The sequence below is a fragment of the Parus major genome, chromosome 3, assembly GCF_001522545.3.
Source record: "Parus major isolate Abel chromosome 3, Parus_major1.1, whole genome shotgun sequence".
NCBI classification, from domain to species: domain Eukaryota; kingdom Metazoa; phylum Chordata; class Aves; order Passeriformes; family Paridae; genus Parus; species Parus major.
In genome coordinates, this window is record NC_031770.1 from 29,055,421 (window position 1) to 29,069,651 (window position 14,231).

At 34.9% G+C, this 14,231-nt stretch overlaps 1 protein-coding gene across 1 annotated transcript in view; it reads right to left on the minus strand.

Moving 5' to 3' along the window:
* KIF6 (kinesin family member 6) overlaps window positions 1–14,231 on the minus strand; it is a 147,630-nt gene that overhangs the window by 89,437 nt on the left and 43,962 nt on the right. The window contains exons 7-9 of the mRNA XM_033512618.1: window positions 10,569–10,775; window positions 4,500–4,643; window positions 194–280 (exon numbers count right to left, since the gene is read on the minus strand). Coding sequence (XP_033368509.1) covers window positions 194–280; window positions 4,500–4,643; window positions 10,569–10,775 — 438 coding nt within the window. The remainder of the gene's footprint in view (window positions 1–193; window positions 281–4,499; window positions 4,644–10,568; window positions 10,776–14,231) is intronic.

Consider the following 14,231-nt stretch of genomic DNA (forward strand, 5'->3'; position numbering starts at 1 on the left):
GATACACAATTATAACTGTGTCCAAAATAAAAAATTAAAGTGGCAGTTATTTTACTGAAAAAAAAAGTTGGAGTTTGCATCTGAAAACAATTTAATGGGATGTTTCAGTATAAAATACCCAACATTTACTGCTATTGGTTAATAAAATTTAAACCAAGCAATCTCCTTCCCCCTATCCCCAGACTGCTCTCACCAATCTGGGGTCAATTTCTTCATTAAGAACTGCTTCATTCTTAATAAGAGCAACTCGCTGTGCAAATCTGCAGGTTGATATAGATTCCTGGAAGAAAAATAAAAAACAGATCAAGGAGAGAATTCCAATTATCTTTGCACCAGGTAAGTAGCCAGACTTCTAATGAAACCATTAAACTATGTTCCCATTTTTTGAGTATGCTACAGAAATATTCTATCATTTCATACTCCAAAATAACAACATTCAAGGGAAATCAAGCTAGCATACTAATGACAGGGGCATATAAAACTGTTAAATCATAGGATATATTTTATTGATACAGTTTATTCCCTGACCAACTGTTTCAGGTAAGTCTCCAGCTGGAATTATAGGATAACAAAGCCATGCTACTCAGAAGGCAATAACCTCTGAATGATGAGAAAAGGAGAAAACTAAGAAAAGTTGGGTTGTTTTGGGTTTTTTGGTGTGGTTTGGGGTTTTTTTTTGTTGGTTTTTTTTTTTTTTTGATTGGTTGATTGTTTTTTTTTGGTGAAAAGGGGACTAGGTAATTTTATGTAAAAGAAGCTGGAAAAAGATATGAAGGGAAGAATAGCGGAAATTCAGGACAACTGAGAAACAAGCTAGAAGCCTTGGAACTGGGAGGCATATAGAGGAACTTTGATATCAGATAAAAAATCTGTCAGATAATCTAAGATGGGGATCAGCAGAAATGGAAAGCAGTAAAAAAAAGATACAAGATTGAGCTGGCTGGGGAAACTGTGACAGCCATTTTGTACTCCTATCTAGTGCACAGAAAGAAATCAAATATCCTGATAAGTATTGCTCTCACATTCCTGATCAGCTGATATTTAAATGCCAGACCCTGCTATAAGACTTAAATATTTAATGAAAAAACACCCCAGCAATTATCTCCAGTTAGGTCAAATAATAAAACTGAATATTAGACAGTAGCCTTAGAAATTCAAATGATGCTTGAGAAACTATGATTAACCCCTACGGGATGTGGCAGCCTGCATGTAAAAAGAGAATTTGTAATAGCTCCTAAATTAATTCACTACTGTAACAGAACTGATTTTCAGAATGGAATTCTGCAGTTGTCAGTCCTCCAATATAAGAAAATACCTGCTTAAATATTATTTTCATACATCTTTTTCCACACAACTTCTATCTCTTTAAGTGCTTGGAGGTTTCAGTTTGGAACCCTGTATAAGGATTCATGAGAAAGATGTTTAAGACACAATATATACACAGAGAATCAAAGGAAAGGAAGGCCTTACAATTAAGAGAGTTGCACATAGAATTAGTTGGCCTCTAGGTACGCCTCTCCTGTTCCTTTGCAGTGATGATCAGCAAACGTGATTTTAATTAAGTTCTATATATAGTAAGTACAGTTATATGTACAGTACACATACATACATTTCCACTAGATCTCTTTGCCCTGTTTAATGTGCAGCATATGTTAAATTAATGAATCGGTAATCAATTCAGTTCTCAATGTTCAATATGTTAACTTACAATTTGTTTACTCTATGCCATCAAAATGGTAATCGAGTCAGACATCTAATTTCCTAATCATTGTTTTACCATGCTTATCATCACAGCACCTTAAGGCTTTACAAGAATTAACCAATTGCCCTCCTTTGCTGCAAGTGTGTGGAATGATTACAATTAACAGAATGGAAACTGAAGTCAAAAGTACCAAAAAATTATATTCAATTGTTGTCATTTCATGATCTGCTGTTAAAAACAGCTTCCATTCCAGTTCAGTTACAGCTGTATTGTGTAATATATCTACAATGCATAATCAACATCTTCATCCAAGAACTCCAAAAACTAGCACAAAAAAATGTGATGTAATGACCTAAGAAATTCTGTACAAACTCATTGGTAGAAGCAGGATATAATCTAGTTCTCTAGGATAAGAATCTATTTGTCCTCTTCATGAGTGCCCTTTCTTACTCTGAATTCACTGCTTCATAGTATTCATTACAAAAATAGGTCCTTAAGAAAGCAGCTTTTATTCTACAACCTCAATTCACACTGGGGGTAGTTCTGTCTCGTGCATTGTTTGTGAGTGAAATTTACACCCAGTGGAAAAAGAAACAATCATGCAACCTTAACATAGCTATGGATAATGACTCATGCACCTATCCTAATTCTCACATTTTCTGATGAGTAGCAATTGACTTATCATCTTTTTATATTACTCGTACATATTAGCTTATCATCCACCTATATTATTTGGACATTTCAGATTTTAGGGAAAAAAATAAAGGAATTTTTGTTGTTGTTTCATTTTTGGGAGGACCGAGGAATAAGTTCTGTTATGTAAACAGTATATGTTAAAGCAAGAAAATGAAAATTGTCACAGCTTATTCTGGATAATTGGTTGATCTAAATATTTCCACAATAGAAATCTAGAACACAATGTGAGATACACACACCTGATGAATTGATATATGAAAGGCTTCTGATCTCACAGAGCTTAAAATAAAATTAACTAACTTACCCAGCTGCATTTGTAACCAGACAATATGTTTGCATAACTACATTTGCAAGTCTGAACAATGTTTTCATTTAATGGCGAAGTCCACTTCTCTAAAGAGAAAGTCTATAACTAGATGAAATACGGTCTGAGTATAATTTCCACCATATTTCAGGAAATAGTCTTAGACTAAATAGTTTTTCTTTTCTTATTTATTCATATTAGATTGCTTTTATGTTAAGAAAATCAGGAAATAAACAGATTATAAATGGCATTGAGCAGTGTTCTATGGATTCACATTGCTACATATTTCACAATAAAATAGACTCGACTATTTCAGTTGGAAGGGACCTAAAATGATCAGCTTGTCCAACTGCCTGACCAAGTATAAGTACGTTGTTAAGGGCATTGTCCAAACACTTCTTAAATACTGACAGGCTTGGAGCATCAACCACCACTCCAGCCTCTTTGACCATCCTCTCAAAGAAATGATTCCTAATGTCGAGCCTGAACCTCCCCTGGCATATCTTGGAACCATTCCCTCACATTCTATCACTGGATACCAGGGAGAAGAGCTCAACACTTCCATTTCAACTTTCCCTCCTCAGGGAGATGCAGAGAGGAATGAGGTCACCCTCAGCCTTCTTTGCTCCAAACTAGACAAGCCCAAATTCCTCAGCTACTCCTCACAGGAAATATTTTTTCCAGACTCTAGCCAGCTTTGTTGGTCTCCTCTGGCTGCACTAAAGGACTTTACATCCTTCTTAACCTGTGAGGCCCAGAACTGCACACAGTACTCAGGGTGAGAACAGCAGACGGCAGGATTATCACTTCTTTTGAACCTGCTAGTTGTGCTGTATTTGATGCATCACAGGATATGGTGCCCTCTTCGCTGTTTGGGCTCACTGCTCATCTGACCAGCACCCCTGGATCCATTTCTGCAGGGCTAGTTTCCATCCACCAGTCTCCCAAATTATGCTTGTGTTGGGCATTACTCTACTCTAAGTGCAGAACTCTTATTAAATTTCATCCCATTAATCACAGCCTAATGCTCCAATCTATCTAGATCACTCTGCAAGGCCTTCTGTCCCTCAAGAGAGTCAACAGCATCTTATCATCAGCAAACTTGCTAATGGGGCATTCAACTCCTGCATCCAGACCACTGATGAATGTATTAAATAGAACTGGCTGTGCAACTGAACCTTGAGGAATATCATTGCAGACCAGTCTCCAGCCATATGTAGCCCCGTTCACTACAACCCTTTGGTAAAAACTACAGACCCATTTGTAAACAAAGAAAACATCACAACAAATAATTCCAGTGCAGGAAATTGGTGACAGGACACAGAATATTTGAAAAATTTCCATAAATCCCAAACTCTCCTCCAATTCCCATTCTTTCCTAGTAAACTCTCCATTTGTCTACCATAATCTATAAAATCTCAACTCCAAAGAAGTGTAACAGAAGTTCTCCTGAAGATTTCAGTGGAAATGCACTTTCATAACTCAAAAATTTATTCACCAGGAAATCAGCAAACTGAAAAAAAGAGTTGTTCATTACTAGGTGCAAGTCATTTCCCAACTGCTACTTGACTTGAGATTACTTAGAGAAAAGCACATTTTCTAAAACATTTTTTTAATATCAATTTTCAGCAATTTTCACTGATAAAATTATCTCCTAGAAACAAAATTAAAATGTTCTTTTACAAGGATAAGAATAAAAGCTTACACACTTGAATTTTCATCTATACTAAAAATCAAAAGACCAGGACCTATAGAGAAGTGACAAGATCTTGATCAAGATAGACAGAAAGGACGTACATCTATGTTTCTTTTGTCCATAGCAAGTGTTGCTATCATGGTAGTCATGCAGTTTCCTCCCAGGCTGTCTCTTAGGACTGAGGTCATCATAGAGTTTCGGTAAGGAATGTGGGACCGGTTTTTCTCTGCAAGGGCAATTATTACCTGAAATAGCAGCAAAAATAAAAGATTTTAAAATTTATATGTCAATTAATGTTTGACACATATAAAAAGAACAAATCAAATCTGCTCAGAAACTTTTGACACAACAAAACAACACTTACGGCACCCCACTGTTAGCTGCAAACCCCTAGCTTTATTGAAAGAATTCCAAGTTAAATTTCTGCATCTTTATATGTCTTTGTAGGAGCTGAACCTGAAAGACCAGATACATTAAATTTTATCATGCCCTAGCCTTACAGTCTCTCAGCAACATGAAAACTGAATGCAATAAACTCAAACTCACAGGTTTTCCTAAGACACAGGAACTTACTGAAAATCTTCCTCATACTTTTTTGCCAGAACTATAAAATCTACCTAGTTTTAAAGTAAAAACTTCCTCAATGTTTGCTAAAGCATGCTTTAAAAATTACACATTCTTAAAAGACGCACTTCTTAGATGGGCCAATACATTTATTTCTGAGAATATGTCTTGGAAAGACACAAATAAAAGGGTGCATGATTACAATAAAGTAATGATTCAGTTTAGAATATATATGCCTTGGCCAAAAAGGAAATTGAACATCTACTATTCTCAGTTTTCCTCCACAGCTGTTTACATTACAGGACCTAATTACTAAATAAAAAGCTAGATTACCCCATTATGTCCTGTGATAAAAGATTTGAACTGTTATCTGGCCAAGCACTGTACTGAAAAGCTTTAGCTATACAAGTTGTGCAAACTGTCCTAAATTATTAGGAGTTGGTTTTTAATAAATGTTACATACCAGGGTATATTTTGCTTATGCTACATTTACAAAAATTGTTATTTTAGAAAATTTATTAGTGACTTTCTTGTGGCATTAGTTTTTCTGAATGGTCTTCAGAAAGTTAAAACTATAAAACTTACACTGGCAGCCCTGAGAGACACAAGTGCATAATAAGAAAATTACTATCTTGTAAAGGAACCTGGAAACCCATTCCTGGATCAAGGTTTTCAAATCTCTTATGTTACAACTTGTTATATAGAAACATGTTAAAGCTTTGTTGGTTTATAATATTGCATAGAAACCTCCTAGTAGTCTAGTGCATACATTAATAAGCACGTTCTCAGCCTCTGCCACACAGAGACTATAATCAAAACAGACAAGATAGGAAAAGAGCCAAAGAGAAGAAATGTTTTTTCCATTATAAATGGGAACATGGTTATAGGGCAGTTAATTTTTTCTGAAGTTCTTGCAAGAAGTCTGCAGTTGAGTTAGAATCTGAACCCTCCTACACTAATGCTGAGAAGCTGCGACCAGCTCTTATCATACAGAACCCACTGTAATGTCATATGACAGTCCCATAACACAGACAATTTTAGACTAAAGTCCCATTAGTAAAACCTCACCTTAATCACTAAATCAATCTTTACAATTCAATCAAGGAATCTGGAATGGAAAGAGGGGAATCTGAAGGAGAACAAGTTTTTATGTTTCCCATCCTACTTGCCAATTCTACTAAAATTTAGAAGATAGTTATTATTATTATTAGATAGTGACATTAGAAAGTGACAGAGACCATCTCTACAGAATCAGAACCTGGATTCTCCAAGAGGCACCAAATGCAATAATCAGAAAATTGTCTTATTTTAAAAGGTGTTATTATCCTTTTGATATAAAAAGGGTTTATTTTATTTTTTTTAAAATACTTGTAATTCTAAGCTTAATAATATCACCAAAGCAGAAAGTTTTATTTTGAGTAGGTCAAAAAACCCACTTCAAGGCCAAGCTGCTGCCAGAACTCTTGTCACCTTTTGTAAAATGGCATCCTATATGAATCATAGAGCAGGTAAAATCACTCACAAATTTCACTGACACGTGCGGAAACACTGTTAAGCACAAAGGAAAATGCAAGACTCGCAAGTGGTTCTGACATGCTAAGAGTCCCTTGTGCAAGAACAGATTTGCACCAGTATCTCATGCCATCATATTTTCAGAGAATCCTCGAGAGATGGGGATTTTGGGGTGCATCTTGCAGAAAACAGAGCTGTCAGGTACACCTCTATCTTGGTTTTTAGTCTATCACATGCTCTGAAGCCATATTCCTGCTTCAGAGGTCTTTTTTTTTTTTAATATTTTCCATCCTACTTCCCATTTCTAGTAGAGTTTAGAATCTTAAACTTTACAGATAAAAAAGACAACAACAAACAAAAACCCCAACAAACAAACCAACCCCAACAAAAAACCAAGAAACCCACAACAAATAAAAAAACAAATACAAAAAAAAGGACAGCAACCATTCACTGATGGTTAACAGATTTTTCAATGTTCTGTAAATGGAACACGTATTAACAAACATATTCATCAAAGCAGTGAGAACATTGTACCTTGTTATTTTGGTGAAATAATTCCATTGTAGTGTCAAATCACATGGCATTATAACTGTTTATCTGCAACTCTAATTCTGGTCCACAATCCTCTATATTTTTATCATAAGGGATTATCTACATATGCACAGTTACAATGCAGTTGTAATTCCAGAACATGCTACTACATTTCTCAGACAAAAAAAAGCTACCCAAATATGGTAGTAAGGACTTCTAAATTCCTACTATAATTTCAGATCAGCTACATGAAACTATCTTCATTTTTCTCTAGACACAGAGGTGTTGCAGTCTGCAACCACAGGATCATGTCCAGAGAAGCTAAAGTTACTGGGACAGCATAGGACAGGAATAGACAGGTGTCTGTTCATGAAACCATTTATTCAGCATGGGAACAAACTCAGATTCAGAGACAGAGAATCCCAAACAAAGGCAGGGTGATGGGTTTTGAGGGACAGAACTAGGGTGGAGTTTAGGATCAGGGACCACTAGAAACACAACAAGGGAGAAACTCCAGAGGCTCAAACCCAATCAGAACTCCTGGGCCGCCCCTCACAAGGGGTTTGGGGTGGGGCAACTTCATCCAGGCCTCACACAGCCGATCCCCTGAAGCAGGAGGTGAAGATTCACGCTATCCGGGCATTTCACCCCTGCCTCCACTTTAACAATGCTTATCTAAAACTAAATCTTTGCTTCTCTGAGGCACCTCACAACACAGAAGCCGTTGGGAGTAAAAGTGCAGTGGATTTATTTGAAGACCTTTTTAACAAGCTGCAGATATTTAGCAAGTAGATGAAGTGTGGTAAGAGAGAACTGTGTTCCCATTGTCGTCTTGGTACAAATAATTTAACATGACTATGTTACTGTGAAAAGTATTTCAAAATGGCATAAATCAACACTAGACTGACTACCAGTAGATAGCTAAAGATTTAAGAATTTTAATAAGCTGATTTTGAAGCATTTGTGCACTTTAGTATTATTCACTGCAAGTTCAAGATTGAATGATTTAATTCCCACTGAAGAAAAAGGTATGTTTACTGTCTTTGGTAGTCTTTTATTCAATATTAGAAAACATTTCTATTGATACACAATCCCAGACAGAATCCAACATGCCTATTTCCATCAGTAGTTTTCTAAAACAGGAATTAAAAGTTGAATGAAAAAATAGCATTTTTCCCTGCTAAATACATAGAAATCATACAATAAACAAGAAGGGATCCTGAATATATTTTGTACGATTCTGCAGATGTTGATTTTAGAGTCACTTATCACTTCCCTTGAATACAAGTTAAATAACAGATATTTTTCTTCAAGGTAAAATTTAGGGAAATCAGGCACATGAAAAAAATCTAGTGTGAAGTAAATGACTGACTGCCACCTGCTGTGCCTTACGCTTCTTCTTTTGACAGATTAAATATCTCTGATTATAAATTGAATGAAATCCAAGAGATTTGTTTTTGTTAACAGAAAAACATGACACAAAAATGAAAAATATTCTTCCCAGCAAGTAAAACAGTTATATTTCTTAATTATTATTTTAAAGAAATTTCACATAAACACACCCACAAAGTTTTCAGGTTTAATAATCTCCTCAACAGTATATTTTGCTAAATAGCACATATATGGTAATGTAAGTTAAAAAGTACAGATATGAATTTTAGAGTTAAGCCTTTTTTCTTCTTCCTATCCTCCTTAATTGTCCCCCTAAATGACAGCCTCACAGACCTGCTATGTTTCTACATAAAAATTTTTAAAGAAGCCTTAGGAGAAAATACTGTATCATCTGTCAGAATCCCCAAAATAATTAATTTCTAGCAACAGGAACAGTGTTTGCTGTACTGTGAAAACAGTATTATATATGTGATAAAGTAATAGGGTTTGTTAATCAAATTTTATATAATTGCTAAAATATATATAATTGCTAAAATATAATATGATTGCTGAAGCTGTTTTAAGAGTTAACATCCACAGGAACGCTTAACCATGAACATCCTGTTGAAAAAGCAAGAAAGTACCGAAGTCATTAGGAAAGTACCGGTTGCCGAAAAGCTAAAACCCACAGTACCCGGCTGCATAAAAAAGAGGTAGAACAACATCTTATTAGGATGGGGTTGCTTAAGACCCATGTCCAATCATGGACTGAGGAAGACTACCCACAACCACCGAGAAGCAAAAGAAGACCCCCTATCAACAGGTGGCATGGGCACTGATGTGATCCAGGAAAGCACCGATACAGGGACTATAAAAAGAGGAACCTCCTCAGCCAAAGCGCGCACTGTGGGTAGGATGCTTAGAAGAAGTGTCCTCCAGCATGCCCCAGCTGGATTTTTGGTTGCCTACTGCTTGCTGGATTAATAAAAATTGGCTTTTATGAATTATTTAAAATTGTCCCTTTATTTTGTCACGCCAATTTATAACAATATATTCAGTCTTAGGAAGAAATTAAATTCTCTCACAGGTGTGAGATCCGATATGGACACCTGAAAATCTTCAGTGATTCCAACTTAATTACACAGCATTCACAAAAAGATTTCATTCATTGCCAAGTGTATCTTACCCCAACTTAGTAAACATCATGGTAGAGCAGAGAGAGATATATATCAAAGCCTTAAAATAGTTCTTAAAATACAGTCTTAAAATAATTAATTTAATAATTAAAACAATAAATTAATAATTAAAATTATGTAATTATTGTAAAACACATTTACAATAACCACCATAATTAACCAAATCTTTCTACTGGAAATCTTTATATCCAAAGTTTCCTTTCACTGCTTCTGTCTGAAATAATTTTTTTTTAAAAAAGAAACAAGATTAGTTGGAGTAATCTATTTGCTCGATATTTGCCTTTTCCAAATGGGAAAAACAAAAAGCAACAGTGAAAGAAGGATAGGGATTTTAGTACACCTTAAATTAAGAGACTAAATCTTTTTAGTAACAACAGCTGAATGACAAAGATTTGTGGAGATAAATAATAATAATGATAACAACAACAATAATAATAATACCAATAGTTTATTTATTTATTATTATACTACATCTATGAGTACTATTGGTATAAATCAAATTATGGTAGTCAATCCATAAATATATTACCGATGATAACTTCTGTCTCAAAAAGATCATAGATTTAAATCGGTAGAGGAACAAAACAACACATGAGAGAAGAGCCTAATAATTTACCACATTACAATGCTTGAACGAAATAAAGCCCAAACACTTTCTTTTCAGTGATACATCCTGAACCCAGCTGTGGAAGGGGAAGAAGATTATGAAGACTTTCAGGAGAAATGTAGCTGAAATCTTGTACATATCTTTAGTATTTCAAAGAAAATAAGAAAACTATTTTGCAAACACTACCCTGTTTACCTACTATGATCTTACTGCTTAATTGTTAAGTTTTCCCCAAATTAAAATATTCCATTTTGAAGGAAGACATATCAATTCAATGATTTTAAAAGACCTGCAATAAATATCCTAAGACTAATTGGAATCAAGTTTTCCAAAACTGTTGAACAGGAATTTAGTAAAGGGAAAAATGTTTTACTCTGTTTCAATTTTACCTGCTCCAAATAATGTAATGACAGGTTGATATATTTGGCTTCTGTCAGTAAGTGGCCTCCAATTCCAGTCTTTGCAACACGCTCTGATCCAGCAAGGTCTACTAAATGCAACTTGGAGTGTCGAATAATTGCAGATCCAGGTTCCTTGCTGGAGATATAAATAGTGAAAATGCAGTGAGATCGGCTCGAGGCTTGATTCATCGGTGTCTACAATGACAGGGAAAAAAGAACTCTCAATGTTCAGTGGATAAATAAATTTAGCTTTTTATAGCTCAACAATCTGGCAACTGAAATAATCTATCCAATATTTTAGCTATTAGAAATGTAATGAACATGCAAAAAGAACCCGAAATGATTGACCTGACATTCACATTCTGGACAAATACTTGGATAACTTTAATCTGGACGAATTGTACTGTAAGCAATTAAGCTTGTTCCAAAATACTCTAAAATATGCAGAACAAGTAGCCTTACTACACTAGGAGTAATAGAAAAGGGCAGCTGGACTGGAGGGAAAGGTACTGAACGAGGATCTCTGAGAAGCTATTAATCTCCCCATTGGTAAATCAATTTTTTTTTTTTCCTGATAGGTTACCAATATGAGGACTAGGTAATGAGGACTAGGACTTCCTATAAGGCTTTAGACTTTTCATTATTACTTTTATGAAAAAAATCTACTTGGCAAAATCAGTATCAGATTTTTACATAGCATGACAAAGTTTTCATAAAATGTTTGGCTTTAAATATATATTTTTGGGAATAACTACAGCCACCACCTTAGTTTAAAACATGGAAATTCTTGGTCAATTTTTAGAAATGTGCAGTCTTAGCATCACTTCAGAGGTTTTTCAATATATTTGAAATGCTGAACAGGAAGTTTTAAACAACTCTCAGTTAATGAACTTTAGATTTCAAATGACCATATGCCATCACATATTCATTTTTATTAAAAAACATACAAAATACCTTTAAGCATATAAAGCACCTTTTTTTTAGTTAAATCAAGGTATTATTAGAAACTTAAATCTAAAATTACTCCTCATAATCCTCATTTTAGAAACAGCTAAAATTTTAGATTACATATCTAGATTAAAGCTTTAGCATACAGATAGTATTTTTATTCACAAACTATTACAAGTATGACTACATTGTTTTCAGGACATAAATGCTGGACCTGCAAAAAAAGTAGAGTAGTAAAATTGTAAGTCAATATTATTGAGTCATCAACTATATCTATATTTATTTATAGCTGCTGAAAAAAGTAATTAAAAATATCCTGATTATACTGTCCACATTAATCTCTTGTCTCTACTTTATTCCCCTGTTACTATGCAGTAATATTTTTTGTAGGCCTATCCTGTGATTCAGACCAGATATACCAATATATTACCTTTTTCTAGCATAATCTGCTTTAGCATGCAACACTGTAGATGTTAAAATGGCCTGTCCGTTGCAGGTATTGAAGATGTCTTATTGATCCAGAAAGGACAGCTCTTAACAGAAAGACTGCAAGCTGAACAGTCCTTTAACAGAAATAATACGGATTGTTTGGTTCAATTGTCTTCACTTCAATATCCCCTTTTTTCCCAGCCTTAATAGTGCCAGAACAATCAAATGGATTTTGGGAACTGATCTGGCTCAACATTAAAAAACGAAAAAAACAAAACAAAACTGAAACCCAAACCAACCAACCAAACAAAAAAACCCCACATAGATATTTAACCTGGGTCAGTTTCTTGATTAAGCCACAGGACAGCTATAGAAAACAGTGGCAGAATACCTGAAAATGGGAGTGTATAGTATGTGAACTAGTAAGTAGATTGCAGGAATAGCATACACTTGTAGCTGTTGGTGAAAATTCGGTAAGGAAATTTAGCCTTAGCAGTATTTTCTTTAGGGTTGCTTTATCTAATAAAGGAAAGCTTAGTGGGAGAGGGAAAAGAATTTTGATCATTAGTCTATACAGATGAAGAATTTTGGAGTTCATGATGCTGTGAAATGAACATCAGAGTGCAGTCACATGCTATGCTGTCCTCAGAGGTGATGCTGGGCAAATGAAGAGGAAGTGAGTGGCAGTGTTGGAACAAAAATAAACAGGCTGAGGGAAAGGTGTCAAGCAAGAAAACAATCTGAAACTTACTTAAAATGTAGTTATACTAAGAAAATGTTTTATGCTGTGAAAATGTACTTTATTCAGCAATTGTGATTCCATGAATAATCAGAGCCAGCTTCACTTATTTTAATAGGAGGGCTTTGATTTTTTTATTTGAAGCTCTCTGAAGCAGGACTGGGTATTTTTTTTTCCAGCTAAAAAACCACAACAGATTTAATACTTAAGGACATTCTCCTTGACAAAACTGATAGATAAGGACATTTTGCACTACACACATGGCATCATGGCGTCACACTATACTGCAGACAAGTCTAACCCAGATCAAATATCAGTACAGATGGAAGCACAAAGCAAATGTTGTTATGACAGAAGCTGAAGAAATCATCATACTTCTGAATAAGCATTTATAAGCAAACTTGAGATGCACCCTAATTTAGCACCCTGCAGCAAAACCTCATGTATTTCCAAATGTGCTTTTAATCACACACGTTTAATGCTAACATAGGCAAAAAAAAATTCAAATCCTAAAAAAAAACATGTCAGGACTCTGAGTTCCAATAAGCACATGGCAGTATTTGCTCTACAAGATTTTAACTCTTGTCTATTGCGATACACTAGCCACAACTTTATTTTGTGTATTCCACGTAGATTTGCCTGGACTAGTCATTAGAAATTCCATAATTCCATTACTTTTCTCTCCACAGATTCTTTTTCTCATGCAAATGAAAAAATTAAGGAAGCTGATCTGGAAGTCATTGGCTAGAATCCCAAACAGATATTTTTGTAAAGTCTTTCTTCGGAGCAGAACCATGGTTTAACCAAGACACCAGTAATACTTTCTGCATTATGATTCTATCTTTGCTTTGCAGTTCCCATATATAGGAAGCTCTGTTAGAACTCTTGCAGGAGGCAATAAAAATGTAAACTGTTAAATGGGATGTGACCATGAAATGCTAATTGCATAATCTTCCCACATTTTGCTACTTTTACCACATAAGTAGATGCACAGAACACAACAGAAATGATGATGTGTTGGCATCTCCAGTCCAAAAACAAGTCTTTTCTTTTGCTATTTAGTTGTTATCTTACATATGCAACTTCTGAGTATCACCATTCATCTGTTTAGAAAGTTCAAAAACAGAAAACAAATAACATTTTCTGGAAAGTGCCTCTGAGCCTACTAAAATATTCCTTTAGTGGTTTTCAGAGTTCATTTTGGCTTTGTTAGCAGTATTCAAACCATATGTATATGAAATCATCCTCATACTAATTTGATGCAATGAAGAAAATAAAAGAAAGAGGGGAGTGGCCTGGTTCTCAGCAGATGGTTGCTATTTTGGGAGTTATATATAGAACAACTGATGAGCTGCAGTTACCTACAAAGAATGTTTTTTTCAAGGAATTCTGTGACACCATAAATCACATAAGCAAACTTCAGATGCTTTGTGATATCACGTGAATACTACAAAGGACTTAAAGGTCATCTACTGCTGCCCATTTGTGGCATGGTAAAGAACAAATCCAGTAACATTTAAGATCATGACTTGGTA